This window comes from Sceloporus occidentalis, unplaced genomic scaffold (genome assembly GCF_023333645.1).
Source record: "Sceloporus occidentalis isolate IW3139 unplaced genomic scaffold, rSceOcc1.0.p SCAF_3, whole genome shotgun sequence".
In the NCBI taxonomy this organism is placed as follows: domain Eukaryota; kingdom Metazoa; phylum Chordata; class Lepidosauria; order Squamata; family Phrynosomatidae; genus Sceloporus; species Sceloporus occidentalis.
In genome coordinates this window covers 43,480,786-43,505,559 of record NW_028316983.1, presented here as the reverse complement: position 1 = coordinate 43,505,559, position 24,774 = coordinate 43,480,786, and the positions used below count along the sequence as shown (strand labels likewise).

General features: G+C 39.5%; 1 protein-coding gene across 2 annotated transcripts in view; it reads left to right on the top strand.

Moving 5' to 3' along the window:
* The first annotated feature begins 1,519 nt into the window (after positions 1-1,519).
* KDM5B (lysine demethylase 5B) overlaps positions 1,520-24,774 on the top strand; it is a 76,429-nt gene continuing 53,174 nt past the window's right edge. For both annotated transcript variants that reach the window (XM_089514223.1, XM_089514222.1), the window contains exons 1-4: positions 1,520-1,741; positions 18,550-18,627; positions 20,873-20,995; positions 21,961-22,131. In XM_089514223.1, the coding sequence (XP_089370349.1) occupies positions 1,604-1,741; positions 18,550-18,627; positions 20,873-20,995; positions 21,961-22,131 (510 nt within the window). In that variant the 5' untranslated portion in view covers positions 1,520-1,603. The remainder of the gene's footprint in view (positions 1,742-18,549; positions 18,628-20,872; positions 20,996-21,960; positions 22,132-24,774) is intronic.

The window sequence follows — 24,774 nt, the reverse complement described above, 5'->3', positions numbered from 1 at the left end:
GTGTACATATGAATGCCTTCAGTGGCCTTTACGTCCAAGTAAACATGCAGCTCAGACTATTAAAGCTGTTGTTGGCTTCATTTTAAAAAAAAGGAGCAAGTTTAGAAAGACAGTTCAGAAAACTGTGAGAGAAAAGCAGCAGACTGGCTCAGTCTCCATTTTGAATGAGGAACTGGGAGTAAACAAAAGAAATCGAAGCCTTTCCTAGGATAATTGTGCCAAAAATATGAACAAAATGCCCAGCCAAACCCACTTAGGCCATTATTTTCTTTATGCGCTGTATACAAGTGTATACATTTTTCACAGAGGAAGCACTCTTATAGTCAAGTAACCATCTCTCAGCATCCAACCTGCCCCCCTTTTTTGCATGTTTATTTATCCTCAGAATATAGAAATGGCTAAAAGTGTGTTTTTTTCTTGGGTGGAAAGAGTACAAAGTCCAGGAAAACGACCCCCTTCGAAGCCCACGGAGGTATATTTGAACCAAATTGTATTACAAGTTTGCACAAACTGCCCACAGCATCACAGTCCCCTCCACGCTCCACTCCATTTTGTCCCTTTGTTGTTGTGCGTCTTCAAGTCTTTTCTGACCAATGGCCACCCTAAAGCGACCCTATAATTGAGGTTTCTTGGCCATGTTTGTTCTTAAGTTTGACATTGCCTTCCCATTGAGGCTGAGACAGTGTGACGGTGACCCAGTGGGTTTCATGGCCAAAGTGGGAACTGAATCCTGGTCTCCAGAGTCATGGTTGCCAACCCTCAAACCAAGAGGTCTCTCACACACTGTATCTGGCCTATTTTCCAGAGTGGCCATTGTGTGCCCCACAGTGGTCCAAGCAGAGTGGCTTGATCTAGAGACTGAAGGAAAGCAATGGAGCTCTTCTTCCTTGGGGCTTGAGGGCCTTGAATGTGTCGGGAGTTGAGGCCCCCATTCCTGAAGGAAGGCTCCCCTCTCTTTCAGGGAAGCCACAACTGAGACCAATGGCATGTGCAACCTTTTGTGTGTTTTATTTTTAATGCCTTTGGCCTTTGTGTGGCTTTGGGATCTTGGGCAAAGGGATCCTTCCTGTGGCACCTTTGGGACTCGCTGAAAGAAAGACGTGGGCATCACGAGCTTTCCTTGACTTTAATCATCATCATCATCATCATCATCATCATCATCATCATCATCATCATCATCATCATCACCACCACCACCACCACCACCACAAGAGTCTTTCTTCCAAAGGGGAGAGGAGGAGGAGGAGGAGGATGCCGGTGGCCTGCCTTCTGTGCGGCCTTTCTCTCGTGTCCCTTTCCCTTGCCCTCCTGGAAGGGGGTGGGCTTCTGCCTGGGAGGAGGAGGAGGAGGAGGGCCTGGGCTTCAGAAAAAGGAGCCACTGCCTTCCAGAAGGCGGACTCTTTTCCCTCGGAGGAGGAGGCGGCGTCGGCGGAGGCAGACTCTCCGTTGGGTTCGAGGGGCGCTGGGGCTTTGGCAGTTGCGGGAGCGTTCTGAGCGGCGGCGGCGGCGGCGGCTGCGGCGCCTGGGCTCCTCTCCGCCGGCCGTCGTGGCTGCAGCTGCTGCGTGCCCCCTTCCTCCTCCTCCTCCTCCTCCTCCTCCGGCCATGTCGGAGTTCCTGCCGCCGCCCGAGTGCCCGGTTTTCGAGCCCAGCTGGGAGGAGTTCGCCGACCCCTTCGCCTTCATCCACAAGATCCGGCCCATCGCCGAGCAGACCGGGATCTGCAAAGTGCGCCCGCCGCCGGTGAGTGGCGCCAGAAAGGCCGGTCCTCCTTTCCCGGACACGCCGCCCGTCCCCAGCCTCCAGGCAGAGCTGCGGAGCAAGGGCACCGGGCTTGGCGTCCTCCATTCCCACCCGCCTGGCCTCCATTTTGAAACATAACCGGGCCCTTCTTTCCCCGGACCCGTCCTCCAGGCCCAGCCTGGCCTCAGCTTCCAGACAAAACCTGGCCCTCTTTTTCCCGGACACGCCGCCCATCCTCAGCCTTCCTTCCTTCCTTCCAGGAGGGAATGTCCAGAATGTCCTCCATTTGGAGGATGAAGGAGGAGACCGGGCTTGGTCCTCTTTCCCCTCCCTGCCCTCCATCCCCAGCAGGAGAAAGAGAGGGTCCCCAAGCGTCCTCCGCTTGGAGCCAGGCTTAAGCAGCACGAACTGATGATGCAGTTCCTAAGAGTGTCCTCCATTCCCGGCCGCCTTCCCTTGGACGGGTCCCGGGGGCCCTGGGCGTCCTCCAGCCAAACAGAGCCGCCAACATGGCTGCCTGCCAGCCAGGCCCCTGGGAGCTGCCGGAGCTCTCCATCCACGGCCCAAAGAAAGTTGCCTCCTTGGGTCTCTGGCCCAGAGGTCTGGAAAGCAAGAAAGGAGCCTACACACACCTCACACACACCTCCTCTCTGTCCCTCGTTGCCTCTCTCACACACACACCCCACCTCTCACTCACCCTCTCTAACACACACACACACACTTTCACTCCCTCTCAGACTGACAAACACTCATCCCCTCCTCTCTCTCTCTCTCACACACACACACTCTCACCCTGTCTCTCACTGTCACACACTCCCTCTCACCCCTCTCTGACACCTCCTCTCACCCCCTTTGTCTCTCTCTCTCTCACACACACAGCCCCCCTCTCTCTCACACACCCCTCTCATCAACCTCTGTCACTCACTCACATTCTCACCCTTCCTCCCCTCTCTCTTTCACAACCCTCTCTCTCTCTTTCACACACACACGCTTACTCCGTTTCTCACCCCCTCATCCCCTCTCACACACACACTCCCTCTCTCTTGCACATTCACCCCCTCTCCCTCTCTCTCTCACACACACACTCTTAGCACCCTCTCCCTCCCCTCACTCACTTCTCTCTCTGTCTCACTCTCTTTCACACACACACACACACACATATATCCAGGCAGGTTTCTAAGCTGCTGCCTTTCAAGAAGGACCTCAGAAGTTGTTCTCCCTATTTCCAAAGTCCCTTCTTGGGATGATTTCTGGCCTCTTCAAAAAGCGCTTTTAAAGGCTTTTGTTTCAGCTCTGGCTCACGATGAGCCACCTCAAATAAATAAATAAATAAATAAATAACTTTAGGAAACCTCCTGAACTGAGCCCAGCTATCAGCTGAGGATCTTGCTTTTTTAAAACTTGGTAACCAAGTAGTGATTAGAAGATCTGGTATATTTTCAAGTGTCTAAAGAAAGTATTAGAGTTCTGCGATTAAAAGAAATAGTTGCAGAGAATTCTTTATGGTGAGAAAGAGGCAGCCATCATCATCATCACAGTTTTCCCCATGCACGAGGTTGACTATTTTAAGAGTAAGATGACTTGGGTTCAGGTGCTGCGTCTAACAAAGTTTAAGCTTTGTCTAAGTCTTGGGGCTGGGCTGCCTACTTCCCATGTAAATACAGTATAGCAATCACTGTAAAGACCTAAGTGAAGGCAGCTGCTTGGGTGTTGCCCTCCATGTTGGCATTGTGGTTCAGCCTCTAGTTTACCTTATTTCCCTGCTCTGTATACCCATAAAAACATTTATCTGGCCATTCTAGAGCCATCTGCCTTAATTTCCATGTGGCCACTTATGTTTTAAAGTTGAGAAGACATAAATATCAGCCTTGGGAGTTTTGAAAGATCTTTTCTTTCAGAAAGCTAGACAAACATGGCCACCATTTTAGAGTGCGATACATAGTGGGAAGGGTGCTAAGTCTCCATCAGTGCAAGTGTAAACAGCCACTACAGCAGGCTACAAAAGGACAATTTTGAACTAGTAACTCCAATTACAGTGTTTTTGCATTATTTCTCAGTATAACAAAGCACTGGCTTTATTCTACTGTTATTTGTACTTACTCAAAAAGGTAAACTGTGGATGAGGAGAGATTTGGCCAAACAAAGATTTTTTTGTTAAAAGACATTAGTTTCACCAAGATTAAGGTCATTCTGGATTTAGAGAGACCTAGTGATACATATGGATTCAAACAGATAATATTATATTAGAAATTCTTTGAAAGTTTACCTAGGAGTTCAAGATAAAACCATTTTATAAGCCTGTGAATGCTACAATAGAACTTGAATTGTAGCCATTGTCTTGCTTTGAACAAATTTCAGTGTGTCTTTTAATTTTAATTAGAAAATGTAACTGAAGATTGGCACACAAATGAAGTACTGTGTGGGAACAATCTACTGACTGAAATCTACCAACCTTTGTTCCTGTGCAGTTCCATTTATTTCAATAAGGTTTGTGTGGGAACAATGCTTGCTGGATACTACAAGGTAGTAGAGCCTTCTGATTTAAAAAAACAATGATTGGTTTAATACAGAAATGCTATCTTCTAAAGTTTTTCTTCTAGTTTCTACAACAAATGTAAAAGTTTGTTATTGAACCAAATAAAAACTACATCTGATCCTGTGTTTGCACGACACCATCTTAAATCTGTGTCTCCAAAATACTTTTAGAGTGAATTATTGCTTATTTCTTATCAATTGCGGTATTCAATATCTTTGAATATAGAAATTGTAAATGCGTTTGTATTTCTGATCCTGAGATGGCCAATTGGTGGCTAGAGTATTTTGTTCTAGTACTACCAGGCAGGGCATAGTTTTATAGCCCTACTTGTTATGTAAATAAGTAAGACACAGATTTCATATCAATTACTGCAGTCTTATGAAAATGTAAAAGGATCATTGCCAATCTGCCCTTCAAGCAGATCTTTTGGGAAGCATACAAATCCCCATCTTCAAATCTGTGGTCTTTTTATTTGTTTCATATTTTCTGAAAGCCCTACTGGTAAGTGATACCACCTTTATAAGGCCCGGCCATCCATGATTGGACCACATTGGACAAGAATACTTCTCATCTGTAAATTAATATGTATAATGTAAAGACAATGGCTGGCCCTACTCTAGTGGGTTCATTGCTGTGTATTGGTTTGTTGATATTGAACAGAAGTAAAGACAAAAATTAGCTGCACATTTTGCTAGATTTAATAGCCAGTCACTGTTCCTAGAAGTGTTGTTCCACGTTCTTGCTTCCCATTCAGTAGAATTAAAGGATCATCATTTTTTGTACCTTCTGGCTGGGACAGATGGGGGATTACAGGAGAAAATGATGAGAGAGAGAGATTGTATAGCAGTCCGTCTACTCCATTCCATTTTGCTGGTGCTTTGTCACTGGTGCAAAATACAGTCTTCTGCCATTTTGAAAGAGGTGTTCTGGCAGTATATTCTGTGGGTGCCTTTTTGAAACTGACTACTCTTGTATGAAGGTGGCTAGAGGCCAGAATTAAATTAGTGATTGTCCTGGGTAAGTGTTTGTGGACTTCTGTGTGACACAGTTGAGTGGTATAACCAGCAGAAAATTAACTTGCAGTATAAAATATGTGTAGTGTTACCCCAGACCAGGAGAAAATATTTTTATCACTTTATTTCTTTTAAAAAAATGTCCAGCTGCTGCTGATTATATGGGTAGGCAGATGGGAAAGCTTATGGTGCAACAGCCATATTTGAGAACAATAAACTAGTCCACATCTCAGAGATGTAAAAGAAAGAATGCTCACAAAATTTAATGCTTAAAGATAGTGCCATCATTACCTCAAACAGTTAGAGTTGATGTTTAGATAAAAAACTGGACCCAAGTTGTCATCTGTTTAATATTTTAAGGATTTTTTTTTGTTTTTTTGTTTTGTTTTGTTTTTTTGCATTGACTGAAAAAGATGTATTATAGCCTGGAATCCAGCACACAAACTTGTAAAGAATTGGGCATCCCACTGAAACGAGGGAACTGTTCCTGTAACTCCCCATAGTCAGTCTTGCTTAAGGCTGTAGATTAGGTTGCATCTGTGCATTGGTGTGAACATAACCTTTTGTTGAGCAAACTACTGTAGGTAACAGCATATAATTTCACTCACTGCTTCTTTGATAAATAGAAGTACTGTAGCATAGACTTCTGGATAAATATCCTCTTGATCTAAAAAGTTTAAAAGGGAATCTCTTTTTTTTTTTAAATTATGATGGATAATGTATAAATGGAAAGGCAGCACAAACCTCTTCTAGATAAGTGATAGCCAGAACATGAGGTATCAGATCCTTCCCAATCATGAAATTGTTCTGTTCCACACTTGCAATTAACAAAATAAATTACTATTAATTTAGTTTATAAGAGTGTAAAGCATTAGATACTTGCTTGCGACTTACCCTGAATATTTAAATTATAATAGGGAATCTTACTCATTATGAGCCTACGGTGGGCTGGTTACCAGTATTTAGAAATACATTTTGTTTCCCAAGTGCTGTACTAATTATATTACAGGCATACTCCAGAAGCTCCCCCCCCAAAAAAAAAAAAAACAACCCAGGTCTCCTATTCCTCATCCTCTGTATGCTTGGAAGAGTTTTTTTTTTGTTTTTTTTTGCAGCATCAGCGTTGGGAGGAGGATGGTGAAGGAGGGCTGGAGAAACAGACTTTTAGTGTTAGGTTGGGGCAGTGTGTCTGCAACAAACAATGGAATAAAGTTTGAACTGGGAAAGAAAGAATTCTGCTGTAGCTGATCTTACTACAGCTGCGTGTACCTGTTTACAACAGGCAAAGATAAACAGCAGCTGCTCCCAGAATCCCTTACTGTGTATGTATGAACAGCAAAACAGATAAAAGGGGAGAGCAGTACATACATTTGACTCAAAACCACCAGCAGCAGCCTTGTTAAAGAAGCATAAATCTGTAAATTTGGTCATCAAAATGGAAATCAAAGGAAAAGTAGAGGTTGCTGTAGGGAAAAAATAATCCTTGGATTAATTTTGGAAGAAGCTTTTGAGTGGTTTCTAGAAGACTAATGTTTTTGTTTACTTTGACTTGGTTGTTTCCACATGTGCACATTGTTAATTTCAAATAAAAAGGTTGCTGAAACATATTAAACTCTCTTTATGTGTTGGACCCTATCCCTATTTTTATGCATTGTGAACCAAATTTTCTTTTAGAGAAGTAACACCCAACAGCACATCTTCTTCATGGCCTGAGTTATACTTGTACTTATCTCTTAACGAAAACACCTGAAAAATAGCTATCACTGTATAGCCTGTGTACACATGGGCGCATCTAGTGTTAATATTAATTTTAACCCAGTGTGAGGTTTGCAGTCATTGGTGTCAGAACTTTATGTGGCATGTGGTAGTTTTTTTAGGTAATGTCTGTTAGGTTTCTTTCTATTCCTTCCCTTAATTTCTTTCACATATTTCTACTTAGGAAGAGGAAGGGATCTTTGGCCCTTCAGATGTTTTGAATTACAAATTCTGTAATCCCTTACCATTGGCCATGTTTGCTGGGACTTCATGTGGAGGCCAAAGACTTCCCCACAAATGGGATAAAAATCGCTATCATATCAGTATTCTGCCTATTTAGGCAGGGGCGTCAAAAAAAACCTGGCCATGTTCTGATTCTTGCAGATGTCTTGCTTCCTGTTGGGTGAATTAATACTTAAATAATTCAAACCACAGTTTAAGAATATGTTGAAAAGTTTTAAAGCCACTTCTCCCTTTTCTCTCTACTGATTCTATCCTCCCTTATTGGGTTTTGGGAACACAGTTTACTGTGGTACTAAACAGGGCATAATTTAAACCACGGTTTTAAATGAGTTTGTAATAAAATATGATTTGGAATCAGCTGTGGTTAGTGGTAAATGTAATTACCAGATTCTGATGTGTATCATACTATTGTTAGAAGAAACCAGGGAAGGAATATGAGTTGAAAAATAAAATTTAAAAAAATGTGAAAAGGAATAGGAGAAACCTACTGTACTTCCTGTTTTACATTCCGTATTGACCCAGACATGGGTTGGAGGGCTGTTGTAATGAATTTACTCTTTATGAAGTGGAAGGCTTCCATGTTTTTTGGGGGGGGATGTTCGGGCTATGTGGTCATGTTCACTCTTTGTCGTCTGATTGATAAAGTAGAAAAGACCCAAGTCCTAAATATTTTCCACTACATCTGATTTAATTTATATTATTCTATTAAAACTACTGGTAATAGAATTGTTATGTTTGTTGGTGTTAAGGAATTCTCCATATATTGACGAATTAGCAAAATGCACTATTTTTATAAAGTTTTAATATTATAAATCATAGCACTTTGTAGAGATTTTGTTTTTTATTTGTATTCAGCCCTTCATATCCATGACTTCAAATATCTACAACTTGAAAGTATTAAAAAATATGTAAATTCCAAAAAGCAAATCTTGATTTTGCCATTTTATATAAGAGATGCCATTTAACTATATCATTGTATTAATGGGACTTGAGCATCCATGAATTTTGGTTTCCACAGGGAAATCTGGACACAAACCCTCAGAGGATGCCAAGGGCCCACTGTATTCACCTTTATTGCATGGTCTCAGAGCAGCATCTTAACAGTTTTTCCTAAACATTAATAGGTGACATAAATGAAAATGCTATGGTAAACTAACATCTGTTTTTGAATAACTAAAGGAAAAACCCTTTCACATCATAAATAGTCCAAAATTTCCTCCAATTTCCTTCATTTTACAGGCAGCCACCTACTAAATGCCTAGTTATTAACTTTATAGCACCTCCCTGGTTGGGAGGGATAGTGGTTTCTTTGGAAACCTGTCCAAGGGTAGTAGATTTTCATTCCAAGGCTTGAACTGCACCCACTTGGGAGCTGCACTAGCACCAAAACCTTCAGTGTCAACTACAGGACAGTCTGCATCAGAGTAGGGAGTAGAGCTCATTCCCAGTTGTGGTGGTGTTGCTAAAGTGCTACCCAAGAAGCAGATGAATAGTTGTGTCACTGTGTGGATTTTACTGTGTGAAAGAGGTGTAGACTAGGCCTCATGTTCAGCTAGTTCAGATTATTACAGTTGTTTTTAGTGTTTGTGAAGTATTTGAGCTTAAAATGTTAAAATTGCATATTTAAGCATAAACATGTCACATAAGTTTTCCAGTGGTGGCATAAAGGCTGTAGAATTCACTCTTTGGGGATGCTCATATTGCTTCTTCTCTGTCAGTTATAGTATTGAGTCTAGCTTGTTTTAATTCAGAGAGCTTCTGGAATCCTGTGGGTTTTGATTTTGGATGATACAGTTTTACAGGTTGAGTCTCCCTTACTCAGAATTCCAAAATCCTCTAAAAACCATTTTTTTCCATGGGTGGCTGAGATAGTGACACTTTTGCTTACTGGTGATTCAGTGTTCACAAACTTTCTTTCATACACAAAATTATTTAAAATATTACCCAGATAAAACTGCATTTAGGCTATGAGTATAAGATGAAATTTAAATGAATTTTGTGTTTAGACTTGGGTCTCTTCTGTAAGATATCTTATTATTTACATATATACATATATATCAATGAGGTAGAATGTCCTTCCAATCCTGCAGCTGCAGTTGTCTGCAAATCAGCTTTGGTTTCCCAACTCTCTGGAGTAGGCCTTTGTAGTCCACTGGAGTGGAATGTAGTAGGAAAGAGAGGTCACCTCCATTTCTTGGATTCCTTTGTTTCATGCCACTCAGAAACCAGTATTTATGTTTTGTTATTTGAAAGCAAAAACAAAACTCCCCAGCAGGGATGTCATATGAAGTGATAGATTTCAGAAGTGATAGGAAGATGGACTTTTTGTCAAAATCAAAGTAATATTTACTATACAGAACAAAATTTTAAAAGATACAGATGTTAGGCATTCTCAGTAGAGGAAGAACAAATAAATTCACAGGTTGCCATTTTAAAATGAGATTCAGATATAACAAATAGTGAAAGGCTTGGCTTGCTTTTATGCTTGTTGCACTTTGGTTTGAATAAACTATCTCATGTTGTAGAATTCAAAGCTATAGCTGTGTTAGTCTGTAGAATCAGTATGTAGACAGATCTTGTGGCATCTTTGAGATTAAGTGAAAGAAAGAAGTTGGCAGCATGAGCTTTCATAGACTACAGTCTACTTCCTCAGATGCATTTTGAAGAGGTTGATGGATTTCCAGTGCATCTGAGGAAGTAGACTTAAGTTTATGAAAGCTCATGCTGCCAGATTCTTTTTTTCAGTTAGTCTCAAAGGTGCTACAAGATCTTTCTACATATTATCTCATGTAGTGTCCAGGTAGATCAGCAAACTATCATTTGTTGATAAACAGTTGGCAGAAGCTTTTACTCTCCCTTTTGGTTTATGCCATTTACAGTATATTGTGGTTTGTTACTCCTACTCTGGCGATTTATTCACAAGAGTTCTTTTTAGTATTATTTTGTCATAAGCAGTGTTGTATTATGAAGAGTCGTTTCCAGCTTTCAGCATTTCCCCCCATATCCCCATATGCTATATTGTTCTAAATTGTCTGGATTTTTTTGATTCCTAAAGAAAATCTATGGTTCATGAGGAAACAGATTTTTCCACCCATTGCTCTCTTTTGGTTGACAAGTTCTCCAAGAATCCAGAAAGACCACTGATTTTTTTTAGTCTTGCTGAAGAGGACAGTTTGGGTCTTTGTAAAGGTTTGTCAAAGGGAACTATCTTCCCCTCTTCTTTCACAAGGTATTCAGAAGTAAATTTTTATAGTATACCAGTTCATGAATTTCCTGCACTTTAAGAGAATCTTAAACATACATGTGAGTACAGCCAAGCCAAACAAAGAAACAGTTAATTTTGGTGCAAAAACATATTATTATTATCTCTAATAGATATTGTTCTATTGCATCCCTCAACATATAAAAACCTACCTGATGTTTTTTTGGTGAACTGTGGCAGGCTGAGACATGCCTAATATGTGGTAATCCAGACAGAGAAGTTAATATACCTAAGGCTGTGAGCATAACTTGGTGTACTTCACAAATAAAAAACTTGATGTCTGTATATATATCTTAAATCCAAGGTAGAATAGCTGAACATAAATCAGTGGGTCAAACACTGCTAGTAATGTGGCATTTTGAATATTTAATACTTTTTATATAAGCAACATTGGGGAGGGGGAAGATCTTTGTGTGGGCCAGTATATTGGAAAAAATTAACATTTCACTTGGTGGTTTATAGTGGCTGGCTTATAGTCATGGAGCACTTTATTGTTAAAGAACACATGTTCTGTGCTACTGTCTTCCAGATTATTGATCTGTACTCAGTCTTCAGAACTTTCTTGGTTCATTTCTGTGCTACTAAATAATTCCAGAGTAACATAGTTTTCTAACTTTGAGTACTGTACTTTTAAATATTGTAAGCAGTAATCACCTTTATTATCTTTAATATGCACATCAGTTTATGTCAGTTCTTACTTTTCGTATGCAGCAGAAACTGCAAAAATAATTTCATTAGTGTCCAAATAATTCCTCTGTTTAAATTTAAGGAAAATAATAAATTGTTATATCATTAATCTCTGTATTAATGAAAAGGACTATAGCAGATTTTGCTACAGGCTAGAAATTACAGACACAGCATGTATGTGGCTGATATGTTAGTTGTGATGGTCACAATGGCACTTATTTTGCATGAATGAAAGGGGAAAGGTAGCAAATATGGAGCAAAAAGGAAAATCCATATTGAAAAAAATTGGCAAAATGTTTCTGAAGAATCCAAGTCAGAAAAGATGACAAAAAGTTTGCCTGACCTTCAGTGGGGCAAGCTAAACTGTAAATGAAAAGGGTGTGAAAAGAAAAATTGTTCCTCCACTTTCATAGTCGAATTGGAGAGCTTGCTTCATGAGTGTACTTCAGAAGTCTACTATTAATACCTTTTGCAGTGCGCCAGCATATCTAGCAGTTCAAAAATTATAGGCTGTGGCTACTGATGTATTATAGGGAAACCAGTGTGCCCCTCAGACGTTAACTAACTCTGGTCTCCACAGTAAGGATGAAGTCCTTGAATATTTACTTGGGTACAGCCATGAGATTCTTTACCAATATGGGCTTATAGGGTGCACCCTTACCCACATACAGACTGTGATCCCAGTTCAAACAACCTTGGTTTTGTTAATCTACTTCCTTATACATATTTACCTGGGAGTAAGTTGCATTAAATTCAGTATAATTAGATACTTGTTGGTTTGCACTGTAATTCATGTATATTTTGAGCATTTTAGAAACTAGTTTTACAAAGAAAGGAAGAAGGCAGAAGGTTAGAATGTATGCGTGTGCGTGTGTGTAAGTACATAGGATATAAACATAGGCTGGGCTACTACACTGAAAAGATGACCATATTTACCAAAACACCTTTTCTTGAAGTTAATGTCTGTAAAATACAAATTTATGATAGATGAACCCATGTTATCATCTGACCATTGGGCAATAGATAGCATGTGTTTATCTTTTCAGTCTGGGCATTTAAGCCTATTACCAACAATAAGAGTATGCAGGATCCAACCACACATTGACCATTAATTAAGTTCTATATCACAGGGATGTAGAGTTAAAGAATTTATGTGTTTGCAAATGCCAAAGATTTTTCAAATAAAATCTATACATCGTAATAACATCCAAAGGGATAAATCTTGGTCATGCCCACATAATATGACCTAGGGGAGCATTATCTATATTATATCACCAATATTTAGTTGAAGTAAACAGTTTAATTGAAGTAGACAGGGATGCAGTGGCTTAGTGGCTAAGACGCCAGTTCTGATGATTGGAAGAACAGAAGGTTGGCAGTTCGAGGCCCGAGTGCTGCATGATGGGGTGAGCTCCTGTTACTAGTCCCAGTGTCTGCCAACCTAGCAGTTTGATTGCATGCAGATACAAGTAGATAGATAGGTACCACTTCTCAGTGGTAAGGTAACAGCGTTTGGTGTGGTCATGCTGGCCACATGACCACCAGAGCAGTCCTCAGACAACGCTGGCTCTTTGGCTTAGAAATGGAGATGAGCACCATCCCCTGCAGTTGGTTACGACTAGACTGTCATGTCAAGGGACTACCTTTACCTTTACCTAGATAGTTTTCATTTAAAGAAATGCAATGGTGTCCAGTATACATGAAGCATTAATTTCTCAGTAGATAAGATCCCCACACCCTGTAGTTTGGGTTATGCTCCTCCCTCTCACTCCAGAAAGGCAGGAAGAAAAAAGAGACCTTCTAGTGACCTTACATTGATGGAGCCAACCCTAGAAGGCCAGTCTTGTCCTGCCTATCATTCCAGTAGGATATGTTTTGTGTTGCTCTGTTTCATCTTCGCCAGTCCTTTTCCCTCTCTCTTTTCTCTTGATGTCCTGGAAGCATGAAGAAAGATTTAATATGGCAAGGGCTCCCAGGATAAGGGAAAGGTCTCAAGCTTTGCTGATGACTCTCCCTCTCCAAACCTGCCCGCCTTTCATGGGGGAAATCATTGCACAAGGAGGTAGTGGATATATCTTGCAATGACTAAGATTGTACCTGTGGGATTGTGGCCTTTATCTATTGCTAGAAAGATCAGAGAGATGGAGCCAAGCCAACAGGGTGATGGTGGTGATCATAAGGAGGTTGCTGTTACCAAAGAGGCCCACTCCCTGATAATTACAGTACATGCTTCCCCAACTATTCTGTTGCATATCGAGTAAGGTCTCTGAAGAAGACCTTAAGTTCTAGACAGATACAAACTGGAAAAGATTTTTTTTCAGGTAATTTCAACTTAATCAATATATGGCTTCAAAATAAAGTTTTGGCTTTTTAATTTGAGCTTTAATAACTCAATATATGGCTTCAAATTAAAGTTTGGGCTTTTTAATTTGAGCTTTAGTAATTCATTGGGAATCAGCAGAGCTGACAACACACAATTGTACTTGGTCAAACCATCCAGTTCCAATTAACAATCTAGCATCCCTATTTTAGATCAAACTCAGTTTCCAACTGGTTTTAAAGGTATGGTACAGTTGACCCTCTCTATCCATGGATTAGACCATCCATGACTTCAAAATATTCAAAAATACATAAATTCCAAAAAACAAATCTTGATTTTGCCATTTTATATGAGATACTATTTTAATGCACAGTAGTATTTAATGGGACTTGAATATCCATGAATTTTGATATCCATGGGGGAGCTTGGAATCAAACCCCAGAAGATACCAAGGTCCGCTGTAGTATTTCAGATGGTATGTTATCAGTGCCTACAGCCTTCTATATCCTCTTTATCTATAAGTTCAGCAATCAACAGCTTGAAAATATTAAAAGATATATATAAATTCCAAAAGCCTTGATATTGCCATTGTATTTAAGGGACACCATTTTATTATGCCATTGTATTTAATGCGACTTGAGATAGCAAAACAGTGCATGGGAAATTGTTGTCAAACCATCTCCATGCAGGTAAGGTCACAGCGCTGGTATTTCAGCAAAATTTAGAAAAGCACTCCTATCTATTGCAGTTCCTTAAGCCTCCAATGACAAAACCATTTACTGGGCTAGATGAATTGTTAACCCACTATAAGTAGAGATGTGAAGGCCTGGAAAAAAACCTGGAAAAATTCAGAAACAAACTCAGTTTTTTACCGGTTTCTTCCCCTGAAGCCTTTTTTGGTTTTTTTCTTGAAAAATTGAAAAAAGGAAGAAAATTGTTTATGGATTGTTTTGTTTTTAGCATGATAAATAAACATTTTAAGATAAGAAGTTCATACGTTCTCCAGATCGTTTCTAAAAACTATGTACACTGTCAGATTATTCTAATTTCTGTACACTGAATGAGGAGGCCAGTCCAATCCTAGGTTACAAACTGAACTCTCCAATGGAAGAGCAAGTTGCATTTCTTCCTTTAGGGGGCACTGAAAAAATGGTCTATGTTTGGAAGCACCCACACAAATCAAGAAATACACTCACATGTGAAAGGTAGAGAAGCTTATTTTGATCCAGGCACACCTTTGGTTTTTAGATTCATGACAACTGTGATGATGACAAACATAACAAAACAGAAAATAAAACTGACAACTAGGGCTACATCCACAGTGGAGAAATAATCCAGTTTGACACTACTTTAACTGCCATTTCTCAATGCTATGGAATTCTGGGAACTGTAGTTTTATGAGACATTTAGCCTTCTCTGTCAGGGAGGTCTGGTGCCACAACAAACTACACTTCCCAGAATTCCCTAGCATTGAGCCGTTGCAGTTAAAGTGGTGTCAAACGAGTATTTCTGCAGTGCAGATACAATGGAGGAGAGCTCGGGAAAGTAAAATATCTGCAGATTTTGAATCCATGGGGAAAAAACATTGTTCCTCCCCATGGAAATTTTTCCGAAAAATTGAAAGAATGCAACATTTGCACATTTTACAGAATGAAAGTCATTCTATTACATTAGGAACATAAAATATGACTATGTACAATTTGATTTGGCATAAAATTATCACAATTGATATATTAAAATACTGTATTCAGGCAATTATTACAAACGGAATTGACTTTTATTTATTTAAAATTTTTATTTGTAACAAATTGAGTAACAGTCTTCTGAACTGTATGGAACCTGGTTTATGTGGGGCAAGCAAAAAAACAAACAAAAAAACAGAAAATCCAGAAGAAATCATCAGCATTAGCAAAAAAGAAAAATTATTTATATTTCCTCTCCATGGTATCAATTTTTAGCTAGAAGTCTATCTTATGTGGATTGCATCTGAACGTGTCCCTCGTCAGGTCAGTTGCTGAATTCTCTTCATGGAGAGGCACAGTGTGATTTAGTAGATTACTACACTAGACTCATATAGCGCTGCTATTCCACTTTTACTGCTTTGGCTGCCACCTGTTGCTTCCTGGGCTTTGTATTTCGGTGAGGCCTAAGAGCTCTCTGGCTGAGAATTCTAAATGCTTTCCTCTAAACTGCAAATATCAAAATGCAACATGAGGCAGCCAGAGCAGTTAAAGTGGAATAAGCAGCACTATAAGAGTGTAGTGCAGTAATCTAGCTAGGCTAATTTTACTTTTGCATCTGGGAAATTTGATAAAATACAGAGTCATTAAGAACAAAATACTTTCTGTCCATGGACTTACAGTCTAAAAATAAATCCAACACAGAGAGGTAATGTGGGAAGACCCCAAACTATCTTTTAACATGACTGACAGAGTGACTTTGCTTTCCATCCGATCTTCTGCTGAAGCAGCCTGTTGCAATGGCTAGTGTTAGTGTTACCCAAGGGAGGAATCTTTATACCAGTGGTCATTCACCAGAGCTAGTGAATTTACTGTGCTTCTCATCTCATCTTCTTTTGCTGCCATTTATTGTACTAGTTAAGAATTTGCCTTTAGCAGCCAGATGTTAATTGTTATCAAAGAAGCAACCTTTTAAATAAGTGGTTTTCAAATGATGGTGTGGGATCGGGGGGGGGGGGGCGTGCATGAGTTGCTCAAGGGGGCCATGAGACTTTGAGAATCTGATCCTTCTTCCTCATGCCAAGCTTTTTTGTGTGTACAATTTACACATGCATTGAATTAGAATTAGATATTGAATTTACTAAAATAAAACAATTCTAATTTAAACAACGTTACTTCATTATAAAATGTTAAAATATGAATATGCATGAATGTGTGAATGAAAATATGCACACTAAATAAACAAAATACTTTCACTCATATACTATGTCGGGGTATGTATGCGACGTCCATATGTAGATGTAAAAACAAAGATAAAAGTTTGAGTACCAAAGACAAGATGGAGTGTAGCAAAAGTGATAGTGAACATGAAATTAGACAAAGTGACAAGACAAAATCATTTGGAAAAGATACTTTGAATCTAATTTAATTTGTAATGGTTTATCATAAATTAATTTACCATGTTCTGTGTTGTACTGTAGTATTAATATAATGTCTTTCAATGCCTTTGCTTTCAAATTGCTGATCTTTTGAGAAAATAGTAAAAGTTTTATTACATAAGTTTAATAAAGCATTTAAAATTCTTGGGGTCTGATGTTGGAAAGGTACTTCCAGGGTTAAACAATATAAAACATCTTTAGGTATTTGGTGCAGCAGTATAGTCTTGAAGTCTCTAAAGTGTATTTGCTCCTGCGAGATGGTGGCCAGGGTTTGGTACAACTCTTCTTTGCATCTCTTCTCTGTCTGCAGATGCATGAAGAAAACTGATGAATGGTTGTTTGAAACCATGAACATAGATGGTGATCTCCTAAGAAAACATTTCTACTAAAATTATTCCCTCTGTTATTAACGACAGTAATTATAATTGCATATAATTATCTTATTATACAGTTGTCCCTCAGTTTTTGCTGGGGATCTGTTCCGGACCCCTCCACAAAACCGGAGGCTCATTCATATTCAAGCCCCATAGGCTTTAATGGGGTGCATCCCTGTGCGTGTGGTGCGGGTGCACGTGCAATTGAAAATAGCGGAGGTTGCCCCTCCGTGGATATTCAAGGTTGCAAGTCTCAAATTCATGAGTTAGGAGGGGCGACTGTAGTCTCGAAAGATCCTGTCAAACAACTCTCAGTATTGTACTCAAATACAAACTTCAGACTCCTGAACTTGAGCAGGGACAAAGCATGTTCAAAACTGTATGATAGACCTCATTAATGGAATTTTAATCATAAGCGAAATATGCTTTTCATACTGTGGACTTTAACATGAAAGCAAAACTCAGTTTACTCAATCAGTGTCCAAGGATTCCTCCCCTATCTCCTAGATTCTATGATCCATAACAGTTATGTTGTAAGGCATTCTAATAAACAACTACTTGGTAACAACAATCCACTGTGCTTGTCTCTTCTGTAAATTTTCACTTACACTTTAAATCAGTGGGCAACATCTAACCATTCAGATATTGTTGGAATGATAGGAACTGTCCCCTGATACCTGGAGGGTTGGAAATTGCCTGTGATTTTGTGTGCATGCGATATAACATCTTTTATTATTTTTCCCATATTATAAAAAAAATGACTCCTTGATCTAAGAAATGACTTTTGAAATTACTATTTCACTCTTTTGAAAGATAACTATTTCACAAGCATCCTTCAATTTTTGTATTTCGTACCTTCAGATCTCTAGTTGTTCCTGATTGTTGTAACTCATTTGTAGACAGTATAATAAGTTGTGTCTCTAAACTTCTAATTCTATAGGTTTTTGTACTGTATTGAATGTCATAATGAAAAAAACAGGTCAGATGCTTGATTGTATCTGTGTAGAAATTTAGTAAATTTATATTGATTCTAATAGTGCCAACAAAAAGTTATTAATAAGTTTATAGCATGGTATTATGTTTTTCTGTTATTTATGACTTTAATTTACCCACGTTGAAGAAACTGCATAGAAAAAGTCCCTGTAATAATGCTCCCATGCTAACTTGGTTATTTATATGTTTATATCTATGTTTATGTTTATATTTATATGTTGAATGATAATTGATATTTTACATTTTCAGTTCCTAAGACATGTAAAGTCTACTAGTGTCTTACTGTTCCTCCAACAATAGCAAGAAGGAAAAAAAATAGTGTTTAATACTGTAAATAAATTACACAACATTGAAAGCACATCATCTTTCATAATACTGTATGAAGTGATTATATATACTTTAACTCTGGTTAGATTTCTCTGAGTTAGAAAATAGGGTGAACAACATCATATTGATTGTGTTTCAGGACTCCTAACATACTACTTTGTTCTTCTTTCTCTCTTTTAGGACTGGCAACCTCCATTTGCATGTGATGTTGACAAACTTCACTTCACTCCACGAATCCAAAGATTGAATGAATTAGAGGTATTGCAATGTGAATTATTTTACAGTTGCCCCTGTTGAATTGAGACCATGAAACATGTTGAGAAAAATCCAGTGGTATTTTAATTGAGGCGCGTTACAGACTGCCCTTTGAGGCGGCCTGTAGGCGTTGCTTTCCCCGGTGTATCGGGGCCTCAGCTGCCAGACCGGCAGCCTCCGAGGCCCCGATCCGCCGCTTTCCAGGCTGCGGGGAAGCGGCAAAAGGCCGCTTCCCCGCAGCCTGGAAAGGGGTGTCCTTGGGGCTTCAAGCCCCAAGGACACTGCGTGGTGGTGGGGAGGAGGAGAAAGGGGCTGCTTGGCCCCTTTCTCCCTTGTGTCGCTGGGCGCAGCCATCTAAAGGCTGCGCTCAGCGACGCAAACCAGGAAGGAGCTCTGAAATGGAGCTCCTTCCTGCTCCGTGGAAAGGGCGCACTAAGCGTCCTGGCGCGGAGTGACGATGTCACATCCGCGCCACCCCGTGTAGAGGCGGCGCAGTCGTGACGTCATCATGGCGGCCCCCATGTGGAAGGGCGCCGCCATTTTGTATGGACTCAGTCCGTACTAGGGTTAGGGGTGTCCGGAAGTGACGCCCCTTTTTAACCCTAGTACGGACTGAGTCTGTACTTAAAGGCCCGTCTGTAACAGGCCTCAGACAGAGAAAACAACTTGTATTGAAGGACTGTCTGTTATAGAATCATAGAGTTGGAAGAGACCACAAGGGCCATCATTGCATGGGGTACAGCAATGTCCCATGTTTGTGGGTGCAAAATCAAGGATATTCCAATACTCAGATATTCTGAGTCAGAAAACACATGTTCACATAGGGTGAGATATGTTTTAAGTAGCTGCCAGCCCTCCTCTTTTATTTCTTTTTGTTTTGTTTGATTTTTTTTTTTTTGCCAAAAATTAGTCATCACAATTTCTGAATCTTAAAAATACTGCCAAACGTCAGGAAGAAACTCTTCTAGAACATGGCCACATAGCCCGAAAAAACCGCAAAAAAATATACTGCCATCTTTGTTTTTTCTTAAAGTACATATGACAAGTGCTGAAACGTGGACACTGTTCAGGTGGCAAATGTAAAATGCTTAACTTGTAGTTCTCATTTTGTTTGAATTCTGTAACAGAATGTAAGTCTGGGGGACTAAAATGTCCTGTTGACCTGGGACATGACATTAGGATTTTCTACCCCATATACATGACTTTACGCTAAAATGAGTACCCAGACTGTTTGGGGGCAAATTAGCTTACTTGCTAATTAGCTTACTTGCTGTTCACCGCTATGATCTTTGGAATAGTGGTATATAAATAAAACAAATTATTATTATTATTACACTTACTTACCGTAACCACATTTGTTTTATGTAAAATTTGCAAAGATGCTTTAAAAATACTGTGTGTTTTTGTTTTAATCATTATAAATACTTTGTGTTATCTACAAACTTGTCCCTGTCAGTACTCACCCTTAACATCAGGTCATTTATGAAGTAGGATGTAAAGAAATTTTCTTTTCTGTACAGTCTTGATGGAAGTAGGATTTTCACATCTCCCCAGACTTGTTACTAGAAAGTGTGCACCTTCTTTGATTGCTTGCAAAGTTTACAAGGCATTTTTGAGAAATAAAGTTTGCACATAACTATGGGCATATTTTAAATGTGAACCGCTAGAATGTGCATAATGGAGAAAAATATGCAGAAACAAATGTTTGTCATTGGAGAAATATGCAACCTGTACATTTTATAAATGTGCAGATTAAGAACAATGCATAAAAATTGTATGACTTTCACTGTGTAAAGAAAACTGAGATTCTCACATCCCTGTTTGGGAACAAGTTTAAAAAGCATCAATCCCAACACAGACTCTACTGTTTACATCTTTTTCTGCTTTTAGATTCCTTCCAACTTGATAAATTCAATGGGATGATAATTTGGTTTGATCATTTTAAAGAGCTATATATATTTTAAACAAATGTGTTTTAGGGCTGTGTTAGAAAGCCCTCTGTATTTGTTCAGAAGAGTCTTATTCAATAATTGTTCCAAAGTATAACAGATGCTTCTTTCATACTGCTACTTGAAGCATTGACATGGGTGAATTGGACGGATGATTCTTAGCATGAGAAGCAGTCAACTTTTATTTTCAATTTCTTTTGTTTCAATATGCAAAACAGATAAGAGTATTCCAGTTAAAATTCTGAAATTATATCTACATTGATAAATATAAATAATAAATCTGCATTGTGTTCTGATAGGCCCAAACCCGGGTAAAACTAAATTTTCTGGATCAGATTGCAAAGTTCTGGGAACTTCAAGGATGCACACTGAAAATTCCACATGTAGAAAGAAAGATCTTGGACTTGTTCCAGCTCAATCGAGTGAGTACTACATAATTATAGGATGAAGCAAGCTGGTTTTCACAAGCATGCAAGTTAATATTAAGGCTGGAATTGTGTTGATGTTGTAGTAGTGTTCCACTTGTTCCAGGATTAATATAGGGTGGCAAGGGAAGATAGACAAATGCTTTGAGCAGCCTTTTTCTCCATTGCTTGACTTCCTTCATGGCTGCATATCCATTCCCTTTTTGGTCCTATCATCACCATCTATACCAGTATAGTTTTTTTAAAAAAATATTAAATGTAAACAACTATGTACAAAACATATCACAATAATAAACAAAATAAATAATTCATCCTACAACTTTGATTTAACGGTGTGGGTCTCCTTCTTCGGTTCTGTTCAATGTAAGTGATCATTTTAAATACAGTCAACCCTCCCCATAGGCAGGCTTGCATTCCGCGGCTTTCAGTTTATGCAGAAGGCAAGCCCCGGCAGAAGTAATGGAGCGCATACCTGTGCTGTGCACCACGTGCGCTGCCTCAAGTATGCACCCCATTATTTTCTATGGGGCTTGAGCATATGCTCTTTTCCCCATATGCGCCCCCCCCCCCCGGAACGGATCCCCTGCATATGGAGAGGGCGGACCATATACTAGTATAGTTAAGCTGGCATAGTGCACCAACAGGATTCTGATCGTAGTTTTCCCTAAATCCAGAAAACTCTTCACTTGATAGGCCTCATAGGCCTCAGGATTTAGATAAACCCACCATGATTTTATTTTTGTGGTATACTAATTAACTGTGTTGGAGCTATAACTTTCTGGTTTTATCAGTATGTGACTGTTGTTTAAACAATACCGTCCCCTTACAAAGCAAAGTAGTTTCCGCTTTTTTAGCTGTGTCGGATTTGCTGTGTATACACATAAGATTCTGATGTGCATTTATTTTTATTTTATTTTATTTTATTTTATTTTATTTTATTTTATTTTATTTTATTATTGCAGCTCGTTGCAGAAGAAGGTGGATTTGACTTGGTCTGTAAGGACAGAAAGTGGACTAAAATAGCCACAAGGATGGGGTTTTCACCTGGCAAAGCTGTGGGTTCACATATTCGTGTTCATTATGAGCGCATTCTTTATCCTTACAATTTATTCCAGAGTGGAGCTAGCTTACTGGTGAGTTTTGCTGACCTAGTAAAAGGTTTGCCATTTAGAATGGTTTCTATTGTGGAAAAGAGCTCTGAAAAATGCCAGCTTTATTTTTTTTAATGTTCCTCCTTTACATAGATAATTTAGTGGGTATTCTAAGAATCTCCAAAAGGAACTTTGCAGTAGGCCCTTAGAAGTGTTTATAGAGTCTTCCCTAAACCCAAAGACCTTCCATATACTTGTTCCTGTTTTTAGTATGTAAAGCCATTTATTGTCAAGAAATTGGTATTTTGTAATGGCTACTCAGTAGAAAAGAAAAGTCTGCATTCCCTTGTTCCTTCTTACACAGTTGGATGGGGTCACATCTAAAGCTGCTGCTGACCTTGAGCTCTAGGCACAAATTTCTACAATATGCATTTTCTGTGTGTATTCATTTTTGTACTTTGAAATTGTTTGGATCCCTTCTTTGCTTCCATTAAATGACAATACAATTCCTTACTTTCTAGCAAATATGAGTGTTCAAGCTACATCTGTATCTTCTGAGGTACTAATATATAGTAGAATCTCGATTATCCGACATAAACGGGCCGGCTGATAGTCGGATAACTGAAAATGTCGGATGATCCAGACTCCCCTCCCCTCCCCCCTTCCTTCCTTCCCTGCTTACCTCCTGCTTCCTTCTGCCCCGCCTTGGATGCAGAGGGGCAGAGTCTGCCAGGGCTGAGAGGGCTGACTTCAATCCGTGAAGGAGAGGCCTGAGCCAAGCGCCCAGTCCTCCCTTTTGCGGCTTGGTTTCCTTCAGCCCGAACGGGGCTCTACGGACTCCCTTCTGGCTGAGGGAAAGCAAGCTGCAAAGGAGAGACCTGGGCCAAGCACCCAGTCCTCTCCTTTGCAGCTTGAAGTCGGCCCTCTCAGCACCAGCAGACTCTGCCACCCCCCGGCAGCCAAGCCATGGCAGAAGCTGGTGGTGGGGCCTGGTGGCACCCGCCGTCACCCGCTTGGGGCCTTTTCTGTTTGGGAGCATGGAAAGGCCCCCAGCCACGTCCCCCAAGTTATCCGACGTTGGATAATCCAGAATGTCGGATAACCGAGACTCTACTGTAGTTGGTATCTGATAATGTAATATGATGGATGTTGCTTTATTGCTTAGGGAACAACCTGTCTGGAAAAGATAGGCTTCCTCTGGCAAAGGCTAGTTGGGAAATTTTAGACTGTCCCTTTACTACCACTGCTCAGGCTCTATATCAGTTTTGTTGGTACCCTGTTTCAGGAATGAATTTAAAGTGCTGTTAAAGTAGTTTAAAGAAATTAATTATTTTGCATGAAGTTACCTGATGTACTCCACACAAGGGTCTCCAGGAACCTTTAAATGATGGCTTCATATTAGTGGAATTTTTACCAAGAAATTTATTTAGCACCCTTTTTTTTAGCCAGTATGAGAACCAAAATGTTTTTTTTTAATTCTGCCAAATATTTTTTATTTTATTTTATTCTTTTATTTTGCTGGCCTCTGTATGTGAAACTGTTTTTCAGGGATGGTGCAGAATGTCCTGTTGCATGAGCCTTCTTACAATTAAGTATTTGGACTTGGCAAGATTTTGGGTAACTCACAGTGTCACACTCTGAGGGATCTTCAGAATGACGCATTGGATGGACATCTACTCTGAACAGCTGTACCTGTGGCATTTGCCACAGTAAAATAGTGGCCAGTACAACTCTTTGAAGCATCTGCCGGGCCAGTGTGTCATTCTAAGGGATACTCATAGTGTGTTTTGTATTTCTTCTCATTTTTTAATCTATTTTATCTCTTTTTATATGTGCACAATGTTGCACATTGATATTAACATGTTTAAATACAATAAAAAAGGAGAGAAAAAAATGTACACTATTCCCTTCCACATTGTACACTAACTTTATTAGTTTAAATACAAGCTAATGGGTTGGAATTTCAATGAAAAACAATCTTATAAAGAATTTGTTACTGCAGCACAAGATTTCTTATTTTAAATTTATGTGTGTTTGCATCATCCTTATTTTGAGCATAATATACTTCAAATAAAGTCTGTATTCATCCTCCACATTAGATGGATTACTGTTTTTAGACCTTGAGTAATAACTTTGTGGGTCTTTATGGCACTGCACTACTTCATTACCAGGTTAGCATACAAGGAAAGCTGTGGATATGTCATATGGTAATACCAGTGTAGCAGTCAGACCTAAATTTTGGCTGTGTGTGTCTCACTTAGGCATGTCTTGTTCTTGTTTGCATCATTTTGGACTAGATTGATTGAAAGTAGAATGTACACAAGGATAATACAGAAGTGGTTTGATCCATTCTGTGAAATACCGGGCCCTTTATCTTTGTGTTATGATTCTACAATGAGTATGGCAAGAGTCCATGAGAAGGAAAATGTTTTAACTGTCATGGTTCCATCCTGTGGAATACTGGGATTTGTAGTTTGATGCTTTACATACAATTCTTTGACATCATACTAGTGCAGTGATGGTGAATCTGTGGGCACGTGTGCCGTTGTCCCAGCACAGAGTTTGCCAGAGTTTGTTACTAGAAAGCCAGAGGGACATGGCACTTTGCAATAAATAAGTGGGTTTTGGGTTGCAGTTTGGGCACTCGGCCTCCAAAAGGTTCACCATCACTGTACTAGTGCATTA